Raw genomic sequence first — 25,493 nt, 5'->3', positions numbered from 1 at the left:
ACCCCAATTAAGAAAAAACGAAGAGTTTCAGGTAGACAAATGCAGAGCTAGAAACCCCTTAGGATTTCCAGGAAGGAAGGTTGACAGTTAGCACCCTCAGGACTACCTGACACAGAAAATCAAGACGCGAAGACACCTTCTCAGAAATATAATCCCCTTTTTAAGATCTCATTGTTTCTCTCCGTGTTAAGGTGTCCTCATCGCTCTGCCGAAATTGTGTGCAGCAGATCTGGTGTCAGTGACGAGGCTCTCGGTTTTCATCCCCATCAGTCATCACAGAGGCCCTGATGCATTCTCCCTTAAACACACCCATTTCCATCACTCATCCATACATGACAACTACAACCATTATGAGATATGTGTTGTGCTTGTATAAGACATTCCTTCAAAATAATATATATATACAGCACCAGTCAAAAGTTTGGAAACACCTAAACGGTTTTTCTTTATTTTTACTATTTTCTACATTGTAGAATAATAGTGAAGACATCAAAACTATGAAATAACACATGGAATCATGTAGTAACCAAAAAAGTGTTAAACAAATCAAAATATATTTTATATTTGAAATTATTCAAAGTAGCCACATTTTGCCTTGATGACAGCTTTGCACACTCTTGACATTCTCTCAACCAGCTTCACCTGGAATGCTTTTCCAACAGTCTTGAAGGAGTTCTCACATATGCTGAGCATTTGTTGGCTACTTTTCCTTCACTCTGCGGTTCAACTCATCCCCAACCATCTCAATTGGGTTGAGGTCAGGTGATTGTAGAGGCCAGGTCATCTGATGCAGCACTCCATCCCTCTCCTTCTTAGTCAAATAGCCCTTACAAAGCCTGGAGGTGTGTTTTGGGTCATTGTCCTGTTGAAAAACAAATGATAATCCCACTAAGCGCAAACCAGATGGGATGTATCGCTGCAAAATGCTGTGGTAGTCATGCAGGTTAAGTGTGCCTTGAATTCTAAATAAATCAGTGTCACCAGCAAAGCACCCCAATACCATAACACCTCCTCCTCCATGCTTTACAGTGGGAACCACACATGCGGAGATCATCCGTTCACCTACTCTGTGTCTCACAAAGACACGGTGGTTGGAACCAAAAACCTCAAATTTGGACTCATCAGATCAAAGGACTTATTTCCACCGGTCTAATGTCCATTGCTTGTGTTTCTTGGCCCAAGCAAGTCTCTTCTTATTGGTGTCCTAGTAGTGGTTTCTTTGCAGCAAATCGACCATGAAGGCCTGATTCACGCAGTCTCCTCTGAACAGTTGATGTTGAGATGTGTCTGTTACTTGAACTGAAGCATTTATTTGGTCTGGAATTTCTGAGACTGGAAACGAATGAACTTATCTTCTGCAGCAGAGGTAACTCTGGGTCTTCCTTTCCTGTGGCGGTCCTCATGAGACAGTTTCATCATAGCGCTTCATGATTTTTGCAACTGCACTTGAAACTTTCAAAGTTCCTGACATTTTCCGGTTTGACTGAACTTCATGTCTTAAAGTAATGATGGACTGTCGTTTCTCTTTGTTTATTTGAGCTGTTCTTGCCATAATATGGACTTGGTCTTTTACCAAATAGGGCAATCGTCTGTATACCACCCCTACCTTATCACAACTGATTGTCTCAAACACATTGAAAGAAATTCCACAAATTAACTTTTAACAAAGCACACCTGTTAATTGAAATGCATTCCAGGCAACTACCTCATGTAGTTGGTTGAGAGAATGCCAAGAGTGTGCAAAGCTGTCAAGGCAAAGGGTGGCTAGTTTGAAGAATCTCAGATCTTTTATTTAACACTTTGGTTACTACATGATTCCATAAGTGTTTTCATTTTGATGTCTTCACTATTAATCTACAAGGTAGAAAATAGTAAAAAAGAAAGGAAAACCCTGGAGTGAGTAGATGTGTCCAAACTTTTGACTGGTACTGTATACATTTTTAAAATGATTTTCACTAGTCCACACCATGAAAACCCAGAATAGTCTCTCGGAGGCCATTGTGAACCCACATTTATAGTAAGCGATAGTTTGCTAGTGTTTTAGAAAATCTGAATGAGGGTTTGTGATACAAGAGGTGAAGTGGTTTATACACTAAGAAAAGCAACCACACATCACTAGTGTAGGTTTTTGTGACCTTGTGTCAATCAGCTAAATTTAGAACCATTACACTTAGTGTACGAAGGATAACCTTTCCCCCCCTCTGATGGAAATCTAAAATCAACTAGGCCAATAGCAGTCGTATGGCTTGAACGTCATCATTGATTGTTCCTATGTTCCTCCCACAGAGGCTTTTCCATCCTAGACTGATCAACAAATAGATTGCACATTTATACTCTTGAAGGCATATATGTTGAATCACAACCATCTCATAATCCACTTCTGTGGAGGCAAACAGCAAGAGTCACTGTGTCCATCTATAGAGGTGTCTCCCCCAGGGTTGCCATATAAATGCTCAGTAAGTGTTAGAATAGTCAGGTGAGACAGAGCTCTCCCCATGCGTATCTATAAATAAAGATGCCAAGAGACGTTCAAGTGCACCTGGTCCTGGATGGAAGTCTGAATCGAGGGCTAGCTTTAAGGTCTAATTTTCACACAACATTGCTAGCCTAAATAAAACAGACTAGTAAAGGTTGTATTCAGTTTTATTTATTTCCCTGTTTATCATGCCAATTTAGTATGAGGAAAGAGTTTCAGCCCCTCCACCTTTGATGTGTTTTACACTTCCCTCAGCTGCAAAAGCAATCAGAGAATTCTTGAAACGTGAGAAAGGAGCATTACTTTTGAACACAATTACAACATTTCAATAAGGTACGAACCAAGCCCCCCCCCCCCAAAATAAACTTTAAAAATGGCCAATAAAACACATTTTAAAATGGTCAATTCAATCTGGAATGTATTTTCAGTAACAGCAAGATAGACAGATTGTTGTTGAGGCTTGACTGGTGCTTGCAATGAGGACATTTGCATGTCAGACCAACACCATATTATGGAATACATAATTCACAGCAGTTACTATTTTCTAAGCTAAAATTCTGACCATTTGACTAGTACCAGTGTGACAGTAACTATTTTTCAGACATAAAAAAGTAACAGAATGCCCTAAAAAAAAAAAATCATAAGTGATATTAAAATGGTCACCACAGAGAGACAACTACTTTAACATCAATGCCCACATACAGATGGTGCTGGGATCTCCCCCCTCTCTAGGCTATGTAGGGGAACTGTAGCAGGACAGCCTGTCCCGGGCCCAACTCCAGTGCAGAGAGCCCCACAGCACTGTCGGGGGCCAGGTTGGCCTTGTCTGTGCTCACCTGGACCACAGCCTGAGCAGGCCGGTCAGGGTGGGCCAGCTGAAGGGTCACCACGTCGCTGCCCCAGTTGAAGGCAGCGATGTAGCGCCCACTCTGGTCCCACTGGCGGAGGTAGGCCAGGGCAGAGGTGGAGTTGAAAAGGGGAATGTAGTCCCCATGCTGCAGGGAACGCTCTCTCCCACGCAGGTCACTCAGTGTCTTGAAGAAGGAACGGCAGGCGAGCCTCTGTTCTTTCTCTTTCTGTGGGTGATAAGAATTAAACATTCATGTCATTGCTTTGCCAACAGTTGTATTTTTTAAAATCTGAATGAATGTAATGTGCATATGTATTTTTATACAAACAGAATGTATATGCATTAGCATCTCACTTACCGTAGCAGTTCCATTTGTCTCATCCTCCAGGGAATCCCACAGCATCTTAGGGGACTTTGTATACTGTTATAGAACAATTAACACCAATAAATATCAAGACAATATATCCTTTTAAAAAGTGGGACTCATTTCTCCAAGGCTATAGCTGTTATTTGTTTTGTGATACATTAGTTGCGGAAACCCCCTGCTCACCTCATCAGCCAGGGCTATCTCATCCCCATAGTTGAACACTGGGGTTCCGGGCAGTGTGAGCAAGAGCATCTGGTTGAAGTTGACCATGTCTGGGCCCACCAGTGTGGCCAGGTGACCCTCCTTCCTGTCCCCAATGTTCCAGGCTAGCTGGGTCTGGTTGTGGGAGGAAAGCAGCTGCTGGACAGTCTGAGCACGATCTAAAGCGGTCATGGTCTTAGACCGGAGGGCCCCGGATAGGAGTAGGTCCACCCCAGTGGAGTTCAGCAGTTCAGAGACGTCAACAGCAGAGGTCTTCGCAGTCACTCCAATCAGAATCCTGAGCAAGAAAGAAAAAAATGCTTGCCTTTACTCAATGAATGTTATCTACACAAGTCACACAATGTTCCCAATGTAATAGAATTAAGATCCAGTATCAGCTTTCTTCTTGGCAGCAGTCAGTGCAGTTTACACCACTAGAGGGCACAAGTTCCCAAACAATACCTTCACTAAACCACCAGGGGGCTCACATGCATAACAATCTACTCAGAGGCCCAGTTGAGTGATGTACATAATTGTGGACATGTACTTACCTTCTCTTTCCTTCCGCAGTCCCATTCTGGACAATGGCTCGAATGTCAGCCCAAAGAGACGGAACTATGCTGGCCACGCGCTCTACACCAGACAGCTGGATCCCATCCACACCTTGGTTCAGCCAGAACACCAGGGCAGACTGGACAGAGGGTTCACATATTATTAGATAGATACACTCAAATACATTGTTGGGACTGAGTGACTGGATTTAATGAGTTCACCGAGAAGAGATGCTCCGAACGCTTACCTTGAGTCTCTCAGCAACGTTGGTGACACTGACGTTAGAGAACCATGGTCCACTTCCCAGATAGTTGGGAGTCAGATCCAGGATCACATTGATGCCTGTCAGAAAGGGGCGAGAGAGTTAGTCCATCTGAAATTCAACTGACCAACCAATTCATCAGTTTCAGCAGGCAACAAATTAAATGGTGGTATAAATATAGACACTATACTCACTCTTCTTGTGCGCAGCTATAACGAGGCCTTTGAACTGTTCCAGATTGCCAGCATCAGAGGAGACCTCCTCAAAGTTCAGGCTGACAGGGTCGTCTGCGGGGGCAACATGGATGGGCCCAACAACAAGTCCCTTCACCTTCAGCTGGCTCAAACTGTCAAGCTTCTCCTCCACACCTGTTACACATTAGAAAACTGCTTACTAAGTGTCCATTCATGTATAATTAACACGCTACTGAATTAGGGAGAGCACCACCTTCAATATGGATTTTAAATCTCATTTGTAAAAAACATTATACTGTTCATTGTCACCTTTATGTAAATATCTCATTTTCTATAAAGCCCTGTCAAGTGAATAGTAACTGCCAACTGGTGGGTAATAGCTCTGCTCCCACCAACACATTGTGTTGCCCAGTTCCTAGTGTGACTAATACCCTCAAACAAGAAACCTGCCAAACCAGTCATTGAGGGTGTAGCGAAGGAACAGGAGAAGAAACTGGATTCTGCTGGTTCAGCAGATCCACATCCCCCAGAGTGGAGTCACGGAAGTGGGAAACTTGTTCATTTGCAATAAATCTGACTTCAATACTCCTATGGCACACACTTGGAAGTGCTAAAGCATATGTATTTTAAAATATCATGTCTAGTCACATGAACTGCTACTCCCTGTCAACACCGCGCCAGACCCAATTTCAGTGTCCCCAGAACTTCACTCAGTAATCCCACCCAGTCTATGTGGTTCAATATACTCAAAGTACTACTTAATATAAGCTGGCTGTGACCTAGTGGGTTTCACCACAAATCTGTATTCATCGTCACCCCTTTCAGTGACTCTTACCCTTCAGATTCTGGGTCTCGCTGAAAGCTTGCACATCTCCAATTTGGTACAGAGGTCCATAATTCCACCAGTTCATGGCAGGAAGGTCTTTGCAGCGAGGTGCTTGAACAATGATGGCCACAGCGCCAACCAGCATCCCCAGCCAGCCCAGCCAGAACAGAATCAGAAGGGCCCATCGCGTACGGACCCACCTTTAGGAGAGAGATTATTAGTAATGCAATTAACCTATATGTTCTATTGAGCTACAGTCTATTCCAGGTCTTGATGTTGCTTACGCAGGTGTTCCAGCAACTCTGAGGAGTTCCTCTTTGGATAGACCGGTAAATTTAGTCTCAATCTCCTCAGGGATTTTCACTTTAATGCTGCCGTTCTTCTCCGTGCTGGTGGGAGAACCGGCATCTCCGTTCCCTGCACCGCCAGTTATTGGCCGCTTCTCCTGGTCCATCTCATTCAACTCCACATCCTTCATGTCCACCTCTGTGCCCTTAGTCATTGTGACGTTGGTTAAGGTGAGCTTTTCTTCATAAAAAGAAAGATAACAGTATAATTGCTGCCGGGAACAGTTGTGTGTTACATTGGGCATGTTCCTCTGCCCAGGCGTTGCTAACGCATGCCAGATCGTACACCGCCTGGATTGGTATTTTAAGTGTCTGTGAACCACATGTTATAGACCACTTTGTGTTTGCAAACATAGTGTCACGAGGGCGATGTGCGCAAGTTAGTAGCAGAACACGGCAGTGGCGGTTCTAGACCATTTCAACTGGGGGGGGAGCAAGCTGGGGCCAGTTGTACGGTTAGAGGGGCCAGTTACATTAGACGTTATTGTTGTCATATCGTTTTGCATGTGGTACGATACTGTTCCGCCTAAAGCCGTCCCTCTAGAAAATGTGTGGGTTAAATTAGTGTTCCGCATTGCCACTGTCTAATAATGGATGTAAAAAAAGAAAGATAGCAAAAATGAGTTATGTAAAAATGATTTCATATTCCACATTTAGGGGGGCCATAAGGGGGTCCAAAATTGTTGTCACAACCCCCCCCCAGAACCGCTAGTGGAACATGGGGGATTTATATCGTGGAACGCCAGCAGAAAAAGCGTACGTTAATTAAAGCAAGAATCAAAACATAATTGTAAGGGTATGAGAACCCCCAAAAATATTTTGTTAGCCTAGATTTACGTTTTTATTACTTCTATGTTGAATGGGCGCAGAGGGCTTTGTTACTGCAGCCAAGAGTCACGCGCATCTGTCCCTGACGTCAGCGTGTCGTGTACTGGGAACGGGTCAGTAGCGATCGGTCGATCAATTACGTGGCATTCAACCATTGTTTGATGCATGCAACGTCTGAGCAGAGGAAAGAAACCATGTGTCATGCACAAACGATGGTCTTATAGAATGGCAATTGTATGAAACATTGCATCATCTTACAACAAAACACTGAGGCAAATATGGTAATTACAGTATAACTGTGTTTAATATTGTGACATAATTGAAAGGCTAATATATCGGATCTGAGCCAGGGTGGCAAAAGGGGTTACATTCCCATCGCGCAATAGGCTAATTGTTGGCTTGATCATCGGCAATTGTTAAAGCAATTGCCACCAATTCAACGAGATAAAATGTAGCCCAACATCCTCATTCAATGGCTCGTCGGTAAAATTGTTACGGTAGACAACATCCTTTGAAACATTAGGATATAGCGGGCTTATAGTCTAGCGTGCGTTAAACCGGATTGGTCTAGTTTAATTCTAGTGAACGCATGAGGCACACATGCACCAAGCAGAAAACAGAACAGGCAAAGTGCCATAAAATATATACATTTAATTTTTTATTGTCACTACATAAGTAAAAACTTAACACTATATTTAAATGATATAGTGATATAGTTGAAATATGCCTGCATAAAATCCAAATAATTTTCAGTCACTGGACAAACCAATGATGTCATATCTATGTAGGGCAGGCTATGAGACAAACAGTCAAAGTAGGCCTCAGGAAAATAACCCTCACTTTAGGATACATTTTTTATTTTATTTAACCTTTATTTAACCTAGTCTACAAAACCCAATCTACATTCACATGAACGTAATAAGCAACCCATCATTACCTGGTCAAGAAAACTGGTCGTATATTTTTCAGTGCGAGCACAGATTTACCTCGTTGCTGAAGAAAATTCTGATCTACAGCATCCGTGAAGGGCTCTTTATGTAGCAGCGTACCCGCAGTAGTTTTACGACCGCCCAGTTTTAAGGAAGTGCCGACATCACAAATTGCAGATTGATCAATTATGAGTGTGATCAATGTAATCTTTAACTTCAGCACATGCTGACATAACACAAATTCGATAAATTGGACAGTGGACCATTTGAGACAAATCGATATGCATTTCATGGTTTGGCAATTCGGATGTTTGCGTTTGAAAAAGTCCACCTTAAGCGGTCCGCCATTGGCCAGACGTGCGTCCCCCATCATGTTTTCATGAGTTGACAAGAAATGACACAAACAACTTGTGGGAAATAGATCTCGGTGCTCTATATTTGGAATAACGAAGGAGGATAGAACTGTCAAATGGTGAATAATATTATAGGCCTAGTGATCTCCTCTTTAATAAAACGAATTATATTTCTGTGATATTGTCTGGTTATATTTTCCGTCCATCCATCCTGCTAGAAAACATCTGCAAAAGACAGAAATTGTAGTTTATGGAAAATATACGATTGTGTTCAAATGTAGATATTGGCACTTTGATATACTGAAATTAGTGACTGATTGAGGATAGTAGGCTACTGTACCAATAGTCTAAAACATCCAAGCAAATAAAGCTCTCAACCTTTGACCAAGAAAAAGCTTATTCCTAAATTGCTGCAAAAATCTCCTGTGTTCATAATCCGTCTTTCCATTTTTTTCAACTCCAGACTCATTGGAATTGTTTGTGTTGTTCTCAAGAACATTCTGGTAATAGGCTATTTATTTATATTGATCCACATCCTCAAGTCAAAGCAATGATTAGAATAACTAAACCTGTTAAATGTAAAGTCATGTAGATTTCTGCCTATATAGACATACACAAAAGTAATTATTCATCATGAGAGGGCCATAAACAATACCTAGTAATGCTTATACTGCCAGAAAGATTAAAATATCACCTTTCTGGTATTTTTATTTTAGAGTTATACATTGCTGAGGTGTAATCACTATTGAGGACACAAGGTCAAATACACAGTACAAATATGAGAAAAATATGATGTATGATTTTTTTGGTAACACTTCATTTTAAAGGGTCATTATTACAGTGTGCTTACATATGTAATTACACTGTAACAAGTATTGTAGTTAATTGTAATAACTCATAGTTGCACACTAAAAACAACATGTATCTGGTGGTAATTGCAGTCTAATTAGAGGTGCAACAAGAAATGCTTGTTACAAATGGGCAATTAGACTGCAATTACCACTAGTTACATGTTGTTATTACAGTGTAACTATGAGTTATTACAATTAACTACAATACTTGTTAGTGTAATTACATATTTAATTAATAAGAACCACTTAAAATTAAGTGTTACTGATTTATTTTCCCTATTCTACAAAAGTGGGGGAATAACTGGACCTGTGACTTTGTGGCTGTGTTAACTAGTGAGACCATTGGGAGTGGAGGCGGAATCTGAAGGGGACAACCAGCAATTTCACGGTGTACAGCAATTAAGGTTGCGCTGTCCACAGAGTGTTCTGTACACAAAAATGTCAATCAGAACCTGTCCAGAACTGCTCAAAGTCTATTTTTTTTTTAAATAAACAATCTTGATTACAACATCTTTACTTTTGAAAGACCTTAAGAAGAGATGAAGAAAACACCAGGTGAATGAATTAAAGGCCTATATATGGTAATGATACAGATAGTGATCAAGTTACTGCATCTCTTTCTATCTTGATACAGTTCTGTCCAATCCACAAGACCCATCATGTAATCTCCTCACAAACTATGTGATCCTGTCTGGCTCAGTTGGTAGAGCATGGCACTTGCAAAACTAGGATTGTTGGTTCAATTCCCAGGACCACCCATATGTAAAAATGCATTCACATGTTATTGTAAATTGCTTTGGATGAAAGTGTCTGCTAAATGGCATACTGTATGTTATTATAGAGAGATGTCTGGTTACAACCCAAGATTAGAGTTCAGTGATGGGGGTCACTAATGCAGTGAAACTGTTGAAGTCAGAGGTTGTATAGGAGTCTTTGACTCATTTTAATTTGCAGTACATCCATTGGACATTCTAGGTGGGGGGAAACGAGAGTAGAACATGATGAAGACTTGAAAAGGGGGGCACATTTGGGATCTTACATGTGTGTTTACGTCATCAACCAGTTAGGTTACCGATTAGTGCATCTAATACTTTCCGCCAGCGTTATAGTTTGATACAGTACAGGAAAACACTCTACAAAATGCAGTCTCTCCATGAGCCCATGTCCCTCCTTCTGAAGGGCGGAGGCTGGTGGGTGTCGGGTGTCAGGTGTCATGTAACCACAGCGGAGCAGAGCACATTGTGTTCTTTAGGGTCCTCCCTAAAAACATACACTGAATGTGAAATCAACATGTTTTCATGAAGCGTCTGAGAGAAGGGTGGGTCTAAGGACACAATGTGCTCTGCTCCGCTGTGTCAGTAGAGAACAATGGAAGTATGATCAATGGTCTGATCATATGAATTTGACTATGCTGATTGATCAGACCTGTAATTACATTTAACGGAAGTAGGCCAACTGTGATCAAATCCAAAGAGGTGTTAAAGGCTTTGGATTGAGTGAAATGCTTCTCCCTTGAGCTAAAACATGTTTTTTTCAGTCATTTTAACCTGCATTTATCCATCTTGACAGGACTGAATCGTTACAGAATGCTCAAAGTCACAAACAACAGCAAAACCCTACACTACACTGGCTGCCGGTAAAGTATCGGTCTGATTTTAAGATCTTACTCCTAACTTTTAAAGCACTGCATGGCCTTGCCCCCTCTACTCTGACAGACATGCTCATTCTATACAACCCAGTGAGGGTGCTACGCTCCCAAGGAGCCAGTCTGCTTACTGTACCTTGAGGCAGGCGGGCGGAGCGTTTTCTGTCAAACCCCTTCAGTTATGGAACAGACTATGTGGTCTCAAAGTCATAATTATGGCTAAACCCTATTTCTACAATTTCTCTTTAGATTTTAAACCTAACCCTAACCTTAACTACACGTCTAACCTTATGCCTAACCCTAACCTTAAAGCTCATTTTTACAATATGGACCATTTTGACTTTGTGGCTGTGTTAACTGGTGACAACCCTGTTAGGGAAGAGGGGCAAACAACATATCTTTGAAGCACTGAAGCACTGTGTTCTGGATCGTCTCCCTCGGCAGCCATGGAATGTAGATCCTTGTGCTCCTCTATTGTGTCAATCCAGTAGGATTCTGCTCACTACTCCCTGGGACACAGCAAAGCATTCAGCAAGATCACCCTGAAGTTAGCTGTGTAGAATTTCTGCAGAAATGCTACATGGTCAAAGAAAACACTGAGAGTTAGGCCAGTATACAACACTGAGCTAGTGTCGTTATTCTGGATGGTGTGGGTCAATGGCTCTGCACCACCACATTGGGTTTGTTTGTGGCAGGTGGGCTTGTTGACTGGTTTTCTTGACACGTAGCGGTGATCAGTCAATGCTGGAAACTCCCATTGAGTATCAGCATCTGTACGCTGTGGTGGCATTGGCACACTCAGATTAGACTGCATCACCACAGTTGTCTGCATCTGTAAAGAAATCATAAGAGAGACCACAAGTTTAACAAAGTAAAATACACAGACAGCCTACTGGTCTTGGTTAGGTAAAAGAACATTAAACACTTTGACATTCAATAATTTAGCTAGTTAGACATGTCATGAGCATTACCAGTGGCATGCCTGCAATGAAGGGGTTAATCACGGGTTGGGGAGACATTGTCAGAAAGAAGTTGTTGAATATCACTGTGAACTATTGGCCGGAAATGCTTAACCGGAAGTCCCCCACAAAAGAAACTAAACAAAACCCGCCCATATTTCCGGTGAAAATGAGGTGAATATACTGTAATGAAACAGCAGAGAGCAGGTCTCGATCCCTCGACCTTCTAGCCCGAAGTCCAGCGCGCTATCGACTGTGCCGCAAAAGCATGCTCGTGCGGCAGAGGCGATATCCGCGCTTATAAATCCAGGGTCGTTACAATACTGTAGCATTTGCGAAGTCATCAACAGCTATTGTTTCAATTCAACCCAGGGTTCAACTAAAAATAGACAATACATATACAGGGCATTCGGAAAGTATTCAGACCCCTTGATTCTTTCCACATTTTGTTACGTTACAGCCTTATTCTAAAGTTGATTCAATATACTCCATAATGACAAAGCAAAAACAGGTTTTTAGAAATAAAAAACAGAAATGCCTTATTTACATAAGTATTCAGACCCTTTGCTATGAGACTCAGAATTGAGCTCAGGTGCTTCCTGTTTCCATTGATCATCCTTGAGAGGTTTCTACAACTTGATTGGAGTTCACTTGTGGTAAATTCAATTGATTGGACATGATTTGGAAAGGCACAAACCTGTCTATATAAGGTCCCACAGTTGACAGTGCATGTCAGAGCAAAAACCAAGCTGTAAGGTTGAAGGAATTGTAGATCTCCGAGACAGAATTGTGTTGAGGCACAGATCTGGGGAAGGGTACCAAAACATTTCTGCAGCATTGAAGGTCCCCAAGAACACAGTGGCCTCCATCATTCTTAAATGGAAGAAGTTTGGAAGACTCTTCCTAGAGCTGGCTGCCCGGCCAAACTGAGCAATCGGGGGAGAAGGGCCTTGGTCAGGGAGGTGACCAATAACCCGATGGGCACTCTGACAGAGCTCCAGAGTTCCTATTTGGAGATGGGAGAACCTTCCAAAAGGACAACCATCTCTGCAGCACTCCACCAATCAGGCCTTTATGGTAGAGTGGCCAGACGGAAGCCACTCCTCAGTAAAGGTACATGACAGCCCGCTTGGGGTTTGCCAGAAGGCACCTAAAGGACTCTCAGACCATGAGAAACAAGATTCTCTGGTCTGATGAAACTGAGATTGAACTCATTTGGCCTGAATGCCAAGCGTCACGTCTGGAGGAAACCAGGCACCATCCCTACGGTGACGCATGGTGGTGGCAGCATCATGCTGTGGGGATGTTTTTCAGCGGCTGGGACTGGGAGACTAGTCAGGATTGAGGGAAAAATGAATGGAGCAAAGTACAGAGATATCCTTGATTAAAAACCTGATCCAAAGCACTCAGGGCCTCACACGGGGTCGAAAGCTCCCCTTCCAACAGAACAACGACCCTAAGCACACAGCCAAGACAACGCAGGAGTGGCTTCGGGACAAGTTTCTTAATGTCCTTGAGTGGCACAGCCAGAGCCCGGACTTGAACCCGATCTAACATCTCTGGAGAGACCTGACAATAGCTGTGCAGCGACGCTCCCCATCCAACCTGACAGAGCTTGAGAGGATCTGCAGAGAAGAATGGGAGAAACTCAGAAAATACAGGTGTGCCAAGCTTGTAGCGTCATACCCAAGAAGACCCGAGGATGTAATCACTGCCAAAGATGCTTCAACAAAGTGCTGAGTAAAAGGTCTGAATACTTATGTAAATGTGATATTTGTTTAATTTTTAATACTTTTGCAATAAATTTSCMAAAATTTCCAAAAATCTGTTCTTGTTTTGTCATTATGGGGTATTGTGTGTAGATTGATGAGCAAAAAAATGATATTTTAATCAATTTTAGAATAAGACTGTAACGTAACAAAATGTGGAAAAAGTCAAGGGGTCTGAATGCACTGTAGGTCTAGGATTTCAAGCTTTGGTTCATGTCAAATTACATTTTCAAATTGATATTGAATATATTGGATTCATGTCTCCATTTCAAACAAAAATTTGAAAATGTTAAATAATAGGACGAAATCAAATCAAACTCGATTTAAAGTGCATTTAAAATCTGATTTCATTTAGTCCCATTCTTTAACTTAGATTTTTTGGTTGAAATGGAGAAATGAATCCAACATATCAATTATTAATTTGAAGACAAACTGGAATTGAAATCAGACTAAGTCAGTGGCACAAATATACATCTCCTTCAAATGTTGACATTTGGTTATGTTGACAACCAAGCACAATTCAATATCACTTTTGCAATACAGTAAATAGCCTATTAACTTGTCGACAAGATAAGAAATTATATGTTGGATTCACGTCTCCAACTAAACCAAAAATACAAGTTAAAGAATAGGATTAAGCCAGCGGCTCAGATGAAACTATCCAAACATTAGATACATCTCCTTTAAATTATGATATTTAGTTGCTTTGTCAACCTAACAGAATTCAATGTTACTTCTGTATTATAGTAAATAGCCTAAAGTTAAGGCTATCTTACAAACTAATGTAAACGTTTTTATCAGGGGCACAACTTTGGTTTTAGAAGTGGGGGGGGACATAATTATTTTTATTTTTATCCGGTCGGATAAACACTCCAAACAGCCTACCCGACCGCTCGGCGGCGTCCACTCCTCGTTTTGTATCACATTCCAATGATAAAACTGGGGGGGACAAAAATGCAATTTCAGAAGGTGGGGGTGATATGTCCCCCCGTCCCCAGTGAAAGTTTCGCCCCTGGTTTATATTTAACCTTAAAATTAGTAACTCATAGGCCACATTTTGATGTTACTGTCACTAAAAAAGCCATATTATGTAATCATAGAAAGCGTGCATGTCCAAGATAGCATGCAAAGGTTGCAAGTCTGTGGAGATCTTCACAGTATAAATATCTGTGCAGAATCTCAAACAGCATTGATCACTTGCACTTTATATATTTAATGTAATGTCAACTACAATCCAGGTCATATGGTTGTGCTGTTAGATGAAGCACAGTGATAACACATTACGTTTTTCTATCAATACAAAATATTTGATATTGTATTCCCATTTTAACTTTGTTGTGATTTTAAATGGTTGAAAGTGCAGTGATAAAACATTTAGATGAAAACTAAATCAAAAATCAGGCATTGTTTTTCCATAGTGTCACATTGGGAATTCAACAAACTTCTGGCTGTATTTTTGAGTGGGTGAATAAAGGTTGAAATCTCAGCGATCAACAGTTTCAACCAAAAATTAACCACATTTCCAAGTTGAAACGACGTGGTGTGCCCAGTGGGAAGTCTTTACAGTATCAAAGCCCATAAACTCACCCACCAACCCACTAAACCCCCAGTGATGCTCATCTAAGCAGGGGCTTTGATTTGATCTCCTGTTATTTGTTCCTTTCATTATTGTGGTACCCAGCGGATATTGAATGTCTGAGACATCCACCTCCCGGTCGCTCAGGTTTAGGCTACATTGTGGAAAACAGAACATTTGTATGAGGTTAAGGTGTTTATATATATTTTTATTGAAGAAAACATTATTGGGATTAAAATTAGTAGTTTACAACCGTAGTTAAACAACAGTTTCATTTAGCAAATCAGCAAAGAAAAGTGTTCTGCTGACAAATGTTCTGTCATCACTCTGGAATACTTACAAATTAATCTCAAACCGCCAGAGACAGACGACAGCTACTGCTGATGATGCGCGCACACACACACACACACACACACACACACACACACACACACACACACACACACACACACACACACACACACACACACACACACACACACACACACACACATTTCCAGTCTCTCAGAGGAGAACAATACAAGAGGCAAAAATTGGCTTTGCATTTCTGTGCATGGAATTCTAAACTGGATTATGGTTATAGGGAATCCTGGTGGAGTCCTCGGGAGTCGGGACTCACATCTAGTAAGACAACAACATTGTTAGATAGTCATAAAGCATTCCATCCCAATCTTACAATCAACCAATTCTAATAAATGCATTGCATTCCTTGGCCACATTCAATTGCGGTTTATAATGAAGAAAACGCTTGAATGGGTACATTGTTACAAAAAAAAAGTCAGAGCTCACAGTTAAGAGTGTCTCCATTGTAGACCTTTACGCACAATTTAACACGCTTGGAACGGAGTGCGTTGTCCGGGTGCTAGGGTGTCCTCAATGGGTCTGATAGGATGGCTTTGCAGAGGTGTTCGTGATGGTGTTGCCGTGGCTGCACGTTTTGGAGCTCGTACTTTACGCAGGCTGTTTCATCTGTGGAATAATGTCCGCTGCTTCTCTGACAATCACCCAGGTACGAATGCATTAACGTTTGAAATGTCGGGAACTTTCAACCGCCTATGATACATTCTAAACTTGAGAACTAATTTTATCCCTTGTGTAAAAAAATKTATCAACGGAAATGTATTGACAACATTTCCACACATAGCCTAGGCTACTGTCTGCTGTCACCCTCAAACCGACACTAGGCTATTGGTAGGCTGCTAGATGTAGAACATACATTGGATATGTTTTTATCGTCCTCTCAACGATGGGTCAAACCTTTAGATGCTACATCTGTTATGGAAGATTTTTATCAGACTTTCAAGAAACTTTCTCCTATATTATGTTTTTTCCTGCTTTTATCTCGGAATGTGTAACACATCCCAAAACATGGGGGATAGCCTATAATGAGAAAATAAATGAAATCAGCAGAGATAATCATGTGAAGTAAGTGAATATCATTGATGACTCTTCGCTAGGCCTACAGGCTTATACAATGTCTTAGTGGACTTCACCGAAATGCAAAATTGTTGCATGCAGTGACTTTGCAATAGATTAGGCTACCATTCCACATAAAAATACTACAGTTTACTATATAATACTATAGTACTTAATATAGAATTCTGTAGTATTCTGTAGTAAACTGTAGTATACTGTAGAATACTCTACTGCACACTGGAGTATCCCTCGATTGTGTAGTGCTTACTACAGAATTTTGTAGTATACTGTAGAAAAATATACTACACACTGTATCGATATGCTCATATACAGTTGAAGTCGGAAGTTTACATACACCTTAGCTAAATACATTTAAACTCAGTTTTTCACAATTCCTGACATTTAATCCCAGTGAACATTCCCTGTCTTTGGTCAGTTAGGATCACCACTTTACTTTAAGAATGTGAAATGTCAGAATAATAGTAGAGAGAATTATTTATTTCAGCTTTTATTTATTTCTTTCGTCACATTCCCAGTGGGTCAGAAGTGTACATACACTCAATTAGTATTTGGTAGCATTGCCTTTAAATTGTTTAACTTGGGTCAAAAGTTTTGGGTAGCCTTCCACATGCTTCCCACAATAAATTGGGTGAATTTTGGCCCATTCCTCCTGACAGATTGTCCTTCCTAATTGTCCTTCCTCATGATGCCATCTATTTTGTGAAGTGCACCAGTCCCTCCTGCAGCAAAGCACCCCCACAACATGATGCTGCCACCCCCGTGCTTCACGGTTGGGATGGTATTCTTCGGCTTGCAAGCCTCCCCCTTTTTCCTCCAAACATAACAATGGTCATTATGGCCAATCATTTCTATTTTTGTTTCATCAGACCAGAGGACATTTCTCCAAAAAGTACGATCTTTGACCCCATGTGCAGTTGCAAACAGTAGTCTGGCTTTTTTAAGGCGGTTTTGGAGCAGTGGCTTCTTCCTTGCTGAGCGGCCTTTCAGGTTATGTCCATACTCGTTTTACAGGTTATGTCCATACTCGTTTTACTGTGGATATAGATACTTTTGTACCTGTTTCCTCCAGCATCTTCACAAGGTCCTTTGCTGTTGTTCTGGGATTGATTTGCACTTTTCACACCAAAGTACGTGTCACGCCCTGACCTTAGTTATCTATGTTTTCTTTATTATTTTGGTTAGGTCAGGGTGTGACTAGGGTGGGTATGCTAGTTTGTATTGTCTAGGGTTTTTGTAAGTCTAGGGTATGTAGGTCTAGGTGATGTGTAGGTTTATGGTGGCCTGATATGGTTCCCAACCGGATGCAGCTGTTTATCGTTGTCTCTGATTGGGGATCATATTTAGGTAGCCATTTTCCCTTTTGTGTTCGTGGGTTCTTGTCTATGTGCCTGTTCAGCACTTATTTTGTTTTGCTTCACGGTTCATTTTGTTATTTTCTTAGTTTTGTTCAGTGTTCATTCTTATAATAAAGAAGAATGTACGCATACTACGCTGCACCTTGGTCTCCACCTTTTGACGGCAGTGACAGAAGAACCCACCACAAAAGGACCAAGCAGCATGTTTAGGAGGAATGGACCTGGGAGGAGATTTTGGACGGAGCAGGACCCTGGACGCAGGCTGGGGAGTATCGCCTTCCGAGGGAGGAAATAGAGGCAGCTAAAGCGGAACGGCGATATTATGAGGAGAAATGCCAACGAGGTAGGCCACAGAAACCCCAACAAGTTTTTTTGGGGGGGCACATAGAGCCAGTCAGGGAGTCGGATGAGGAGTTCGACGCACGATTCCGGAGAGCATGGAGAGAGCTGCAGAGCGAGCGTGCTTGGGAGCGTGTGACTGGTCAGACACCGTGTTACGCAGTGATGCGCACAGTGTCTCCAGTTCGCATTCATAGCCCCGGTGCGCTCTATTCCAGCTCTTCGCACTTGCCGGGCTCAAGTGAGCATCCAGCCAGGACGCATTGTGCCAGCTATACGCTCTAGATCTCTAGTGTTTCTCCACAGTCCAGTACGTCCTGTGCCTCCTCTCCGCACTCGCCCTGAGGTGCGTGTCCCCAGCTCGGTACCCCTATAAGTTCAGGTTTGCGGTCGGGAGTCCGCATCTTTGGGKKGGGGGGGGGGGGGGGGKKKTGTCMCGCCYYSRCYTTWGTTWTCTATGTTTTCTTTATTWTTTTGGTTAGGTCAGGGTGTGACTAGGGTGGGTATGCTAGTTTTGTATTGTCTAGGGTTTTTGTAAGTCTAGGGTATGTAGGTTTAGGTGATGTGTAAGTTTATGGTGGCCTGATATGGTTGCCAATCAGAGCCAGCTGTTTATCGTTGTCTCTAAATGGGGATCATATTTAGGTAGCCATTTTCCCTTTTGTGTTTGTGGGTTCTTGTCTATGTGTAGTTGCCTGTTCAGCACTCATTTTGTATAGCTACACGGTTCATTTTGTTAGTTTTGTTCAGTGTTCATTCTTATAATAAAGAAGAATGTGCGCATACCACGCTGCGCCTTGGTCTCCACCTTTTGACGGCCGTGACAGTACGTTAATCTCTAGGAGACAGAACGCGTCTCCTTCCTGAGTGGTATGACGGATGCGTGGTCCCATGGTGTTTATACTTGCGTACTATTGTTTGTACAGATGAACGTGGTACCTTCAGGCATTTGGAAATTGCTCCCAAGGATGAACCAGACTTGTGGTGGTCTAAAAAAGAAAATCTGATGTCTTTTCTTTTGATTTTACCATGATGTCAAGCAATGAGGCACTGAGTTTGAAGGTAGGCCTTGAAATACATCCACCTTCAATTGACTTAAATGATGTCAATTAGCCTATCAGAAGCTTCTAAAGCCATGACATCATTTTATGAAATTTTCCAAGCTGTTTAAAGGCACAATCAACTTAGTGTACGTAAACCTCTGGCCCACTGGAATTGTGATACAGTGAATTATAAGTTAAATAACCTGTCTGTAAACAATTGTTGGAAAAATTACTCGTGTCATGGACACAGTAGATGTCCTAACCGACTTGCCAAAACTATAGTTTGTTAACAAGAAACTTGTGGAGTGGTTGAAAAACGAGTTTTAACAACTCCAACCTAAGTGTATGTATACTTCCGACTTCAACAAGATATCATTTGCGTATGTCCTGCCCATTCCCCATCCCCCCATATCACAATTTGTGCCACTCATGACTGAAAAACCTACATGCCAAGTATATACCATATATTGTGTTCCCTACAGGTTATAGAAAAGAGCAGAATTGCTGAACCTAACTGCGCAGACCACAGTCCTACCTAAATACTGGTTATGAACAATTTGCTATTTTAATGTTGTTCAGTAAGATTCTTCAAGGAGAAAGCCCCCTCCCCCAAAAATATTATTAAAATGATAATAAAACAAAAACATGACAGTGAAATACTACAGTAAAGTTTGCAAAAACACTACAGTGGATACTATAGTTAAGTGATAATGCCTGAGAAGCCGGTGTTTGAAGGATATATTGGCACGGGTGTTATTAGGCCTGAGACGATATATATTATATATATATATTACTATATATAAATATAGTAATACTAAAGTATACTATAGTATTTTTTCATGTGGGACTTTCATACAGATGGCAATGACTTTGAAATGAAATGTGTTGAGAGACAGGAAAATTCAACATGAGTTCTACATTCAGAGTCCTCCTGACTGTTTCACATGGCCCAATGGAACCATATAATCATCATCTAATGTCCTAAAAGAATATAACTATACATTTGTGCACATGAATGGATGAATGGAATTTCTCAAGCATTCCTCTCCAAGTTGAATTTAGCTCTCCTGTGCATCCCTACCCAGGCCAGGAAACACAGTGAGGTCTGTGTGTGACAGACCTCACTCTGTTTCCCTGCCTATTAAGGGACGTTAATTTGAGAGCATGTGTATCTCGCCATGGCTGACCAAGCTCTCTTGCTGTTAATGTCCAGTGAAGATACTTTCCAGTGTTATAGGTTGTGTACAGTGCATTAAAACATCTTAAGGATCCAACCTTTTTTTTCTCAAATTTTTGCCTAAAATGACATGCCCAAATCTAACTGCCTGTAGCTCAGGACGTGAAGCAAGGATATGCATATTCTTCATACCATTTGAAAGGAAACATTTTGAAGTTTGTGGAAATGTGAAATTAATGTAGGAGAATATAACACATTAGATCTGGTAAAAGATAATACAAAGAAAAATGACATGCGTTTTTTGTTGTTGTACCATCATCTTTGAAATGTAAGAGAAAGGCCATAATGTATTATTCTAGCCCTGGCACAATTTAGAGTTTGGCCACTAGATGGCAGCAGTGTATGTGCAAAGTTTTAGACTGATCAATGAACTATTACACATCTGTTCATAATGTTGTAAGACTGCCCAAATGTGCCTAATTGGTTTATTATTGCATTTTCAAGTTCATAATTGTGCACTCTCCTCAAACAATAACATGGTATTCTTTCACTGTAATAGCTACTGTAAATTGGACAGTGCAGTTAGATTACCAATAATTAAGCTTTCTGCCCATGTCAGATATGTCTATATCCTGGGAATTGTTTTTGTTACTTACAACCTCATGCTAATCACATTAGCCTACGTTAGCTCAACCGTCCTGCGGGGGGGACACCGATCCCTTAGAGGTATAATTTCAATTGCATACTGTAGGATAAATGGTATAGTTATACTGAATGCATCTGTATTGTGTCATGCAGGGCCACTTTACAGGGCAGTGCATTCTTTATGGGACTGTTGAGTACAACACATCTGGCCTGATCCTGGAGAACCCCAGCCATCCCTCCCTCTGCTACTTTGTGTCAGCCATCTCTGTGTCTGTGGCCATCTACTGCTTCTGCCTCACCCTCTACTGGATCTACACCAGCTGTGTGGAAGAGGAGATCAAGAGGTGAGAGACAGACTTTCCATGCCTAGTAGTGTGGCAGTAAAGTAGAAATGATTTGATTTGTTGTGGACTTTCTTTACTTCCTGTCCTGCATCCCCAGGGAAAGACTGTGGCTGAATGTGACTCTGGGGGTGTGTATGAAGATATTGTTTTTCCTGGCGGTGTCAGGGTGTACCCTGAGGATCGGCAGGGACCGCCTCTGTCTGTCTGCCCTCCACAACGTGCCCTCCATAACCAGGTGAGATGGCGGCCTTTTTTTCCTGTCTTCTCCCGTATCACCTCTTTGCTCAGTGCCCTCTTGTTTCGCATACCGTATGTGAAATGTGAAATATTGTATGACGTTCTTGTTAATTTGGAGGACTTCTTTCATTTCAGTTGTGAAGAAGCCGAGAATAAAACCTGGGTCAGTCCCTACAATGGAAATCAGTTCTACACGGGATTGTATAATGCAGAGGTCTGTCCTGACACTGTGCATATCATAATATTAACGAACACATCAAAACGTTATTGCCTTATCAGACCACAAGCTGCTTCAAAACCACAGATCATGTGTTGTCATTGTTATTTAAACCCATGTATTTTATTCTTCATCTCTGCACTCTTCTTTTGTCTTTCCCAGAAGTCTGTGTGGGTGAACTTCTTCTTCTGGGTGCAGATCGTGGTGGTGGTGTTTGTCCAGAAACGTCAGGGGTTAGGCTCAAGGTCAGAATGGAGCGTGTCTGAAACAGAGCCCTTGTTCCACCGTCCTGTCTGACCCCACCGACCACACCAAGCCAGATGGGTACCATAATGGTTGTGTTCCTCTGCTCAGACGTTGCTGACGCATGCCAGATCTTACAACTTCTACATAGGTATTTTACGTATCAGCTAACCATATGTTTTAGCATGTTATAGTAATCTGGTGCCCAACGGCACAGTTGATGACGTGGCACACAACCATTAGTTGACGCATGCAACGTTCTGAGCAGGGAAACACGACCAATGTGTCCTTGCATCCAGGTCGCTGCATGCAACAACCTAGTTTTGTCCCAAGCTCAAGACAGGGATAACAGTGGGTTATAAAACCGGATGTACTCAATTATTGATAATGTAATTAGATTCCACTGCAGTATGAAATAGCCTACCATACACATTTTACTTAATTAGGCTGAATTGGCCCCAACTCTGTCATTTGGATAAGTACTTTTACTAAATAAGATTCCTTTTGATAAAGCCACTCAGTACTGACATTAAAGGCATTACAACATCTAATTTAGGCCAGGAATGGTGCGCCCTAACTACAATGTGTTTTCCCTTTGGAATAGTACAATTAACATTGGAGATAACTTCTTCCATTTTTGTATACTTATCAGTTTAACCAATTAGTTACACAATTCAGTCACTTCCTGTTAGGTAAAATGACCTGCTCAATGTATACTGATTGATGTAACAGCTGTGAAAGTCAAACATTTCCTGTGTTTTTCATGTGTTTTTGTCAGAACAAAATCTCTGTCATTGCTCAAATCTTTATTGATTATGAAGTCATTATTAATGAAGTACAGTTACATTGTTACTAGTTATTTTCTAGTACTGAATATGAGTTACCATGGGAACATTTTATGAGAAAAAGGTTTGCAAAAAAAATAATATATTGTTCCAGATTCACTCCATCACAACCTTTATAAATGGCATTAACTACAGTAAGTCTCCATTCCCAACCACTGACACATAAAATAAATGTTTTGTCATACTCGTGGTATACGGACTGATATAAGACGGCTATCAGCCAATCAGGGCTCGACCCACCCAGTTTATAAATGGCATTAACTACAATAAGTCTCCATTCCCAACCACTGCCACATTCTGTCCCTCCTCTCACCACCAATCCTCCCCTCTCCTCTCTGCCCTCTTCTTCACTCTCTCTTTCTCTCAATCTCTTACAGTTGCTTGCTGAGTTTGCAAGCTTGTCTTTCTTTTGCTTCAATGGCGGCCTTGGTGTCCAGGAGCTGCTCCAGCTGCCTGCGTTTGTTAAACATGTCTAGCTTTGCTGTTTCTATCTGCTGACCCAGGCCCTCCCCCCTCTGCTGAGCTATCACTAGGGCCAACTGTGTGCTCTGCTCATGGCACTCGGCCCTTGGCCGCGTTGCCTCTGCCAACAGGCTCTACATGTTGTTTAAAACGGAATTCACCTGCTCCTGAGACACTGTACGGGCTGGGGTAAAGTCAAATATTGAAGGAAAAATCACTGAGGATACACACACACTGATCTGGCAACAACCAAAGTAGAGCATAAAACATCCTACTTGGATTTGCACTGAGGTGTAGCCTAGTGATTCAACACTATCTTAAAACCACTAAATAGCTATAAACACTGAAATGTTCATGACAGCAGCATCAGTCTGATTCATCAGCCCATGAGACGTCTGCAGGTAGCTTACTGTGTAGCTTATCTCTCCCCAGTGCTAGTAACGTCAGCTAACACATTTCAAACACTCAGACACCTTTTCAACCCCAAAAGGACAGTTTTACATTTGGCGTCATAAGTGAAGCCAAAGTCATTTCTGGATAATACGTTGCATGTGACAATAAAACATATGTAATTGTAACTACCTGCATAATTACATTGTGGTTACCAAAGTTATTGCACAACTGCATAGTACCACGTTTTGCTTTCAGAGTTGAAACACTTTGCTCTGATTTATACAAACTCATAATACTGAATGTATGTCTATAAACTTGGAAGGGCCACTTACCAGTGTGAAATGGTCCCATCTGAAAAAAGGAACATGTGCTGCAGCAGTTTCTTCTCTCCTCTTCACCTGAATGGTTTGAACCTATACTTACCAATTACTGGTAGATTCCCACGCAGCTGATGTGCAGACTCTCATTTGTCATATGAAATGTAACGGGTGCTTAGCCCTTTAAAACGAGCTTAGGGTCGGAGGGAGGGAGAGTAGGAGCCAAATGAAATGAGATTGGTTGCTTTGCTTGCATGCAGACAGTCATGCATGGATGTAGTGAGAACCAAAACCAACACTTCTAATTCTTTAAAAAAGATATATAAATCTGGTTACAATATGTAGGTACAACAATACTGGTTACAACAACAGTAACGGTAGACCTGATGCTATTTCAAACAGTTACTGTACTTGTCACTAGAGGGAGATGTTATTTCCCATTTACACCGGTAGTTTAAAAAAGATTGCACTGTGATTCTCAGTTAATATAGAGAGCATTACTATCAGTTATCAGAACATGTAGATATATCCAGACTTACTTTATTAGTGCGCTTCTGTACCACCATCATCATCATCATGTTCATCAACAACTATTGGAATTTGTACTGGTAACACATTAGATACAGCAGAATGAATACACACAGGACTCTTTTCAAGATAAGGTGTGGTTTTAGAGTGTTGATGGGATTGAGTTGAGTCACCCAACACATTTAGTTGTTCGGTACCTCTGTCCTCGACCCTGTCAATATCTTCATACTTGTAAATGTTTACATGGCCATTCTTTGAAATGTCGGTCCACATTCAAGACCATTTATCGCTTTATTGTTATTATTGTGCTGAATAATTTGTGCACCTACTGGCTATGTATGTATGCTGATGTATAGAAGTGTGTTTTAGCATGCTCAGTTTTAGGCTCTGGTCCCAAGCCTTCCGAGCATCGATCACATATGGTGCTCCTAATGGCATCAGCTGAGCGAGGGGTAGTGGGAGTGTTAGTGTGAGGATGTACTCTACTGCATTAAATCCATACTTGATCATGATGTATAATTACAACAGTGGGCAGAACTGAGACATGGGAAAACCCCTTTTGAATTGTGGCGAAGGGCAAATTGCCGAGAGGGATTTTTTATTTATTAAAGAGATAATCTTAAAAGCATAAAATGGGACAATTGTGCACTTAACTCTTAAAAGATGATTTACTATATCTCTGATGTCATATTATGGACAATATTGTTGGCCTATCGATCTGCATGTTCTCGAGGAAGGCGAGTAGGTGACATAAGCATAATCACTACTAGTGTATTGGCTAAATTGATTATTTGTTTTACATCTAAAAGTAATATCAAATCTTATTACAATACTCTCTTTGTGGAATGGTAATACTCTCTTTATGGAATGGTAATACTCTTTGTGGAATGGTAATACTCTCTTTGTGGAATGGTAATACTCTCTTT

At 41.4% G+C, this 25,493-nt stretch overlaps 2 protein-coding genes across 3 annotated transcripts; one reads left to right on the top strand and one right to left on the bottom strand.

Moving 5' to 3' along the window:
- Window positions 1-2,625: 2,625 nt before the first annotated feature.
- LOC111950241 (amino acid transporter heavy chain SLC3A2) lies at window positions 2,626-7,927 on the bottom strand. Of its 2 annotated transcripts, none has more exons than XM_023967660.2 (9): window positions 7,841-7,927; window positions 6,013-6,256; window positions 5,738-5,928; window positions 4,903-5,076; window positions 4,694-4,788; window positions 4,446-4,585; window positions 3,877-4,192; window positions 3,685-3,747; window positions 2,626-3,552 (listed from the first exon to the last, which is right to left on the bottom strand). In XM_023967660.2, exons 2-9 carry the CDS (start codon window positions 6,228-6,230, stop codon window positions 3,205-3,207), a joined length of 1,545 nt encoding a protein of 514 aa, XP_023823428.1. In that variant the 5' UTR covers window positions 6,231-6,256; window positions 7,841-7,927; the 3' UTR covers window positions 2,626-3,204. The 2 variants fall into 2 exon arrangements, with proteins under 2 accessions (XP_023823428.1, XP_023823429.1); XM_023967661.2 differs by having other exon boundaries at window positions 6,013-6,251.
- A 7,913-nt stretch (window positions 7,928-15,840) lies between these two features.
- Window positions 15,841-22,871, top strand: tmem179bb (transmembrane protein 179Bb). The gene is made up of 5 exons (XM_023968778.1): window positions 15,841-15,994; window positions 21,135-21,325; window positions 21,423-21,560; window positions 21,698-21,776; window positions 21,942-22,871. The coding sequence occupies exons 1-5, from the start codon at window positions 15,899-15,901 to the stop codon at window positions 22,074-22,076; spliced, it is 639 nt and encodes a 212-aa protein (XP_023824546.1). The 5' UTR covers window positions 15,841-15,898; the 3' UTR covers window positions 22,077-22,871.
- Window positions 22,872-25,493: the final 2,622 nt, after the last annotated feature.

Source organism: Salvelinus sp. IW2-2015, linkage group LG23, assembly GCF_002910315.2.
Source record: "Salvelinus sp. IW2-2015 linkage group LG23, ASM291031v2, whole genome shotgun sequence".
Taxonomy (NCBI): Eukaryota; Metazoa; Chordata; class Actinopteri; order Salmoniformes; family Salmonidae; genus Salvelinus; species Salvelinus sp. IW2-2015.
This window is presented reverse-complemented; position numbering and strand designations above follow the sequence as displayed.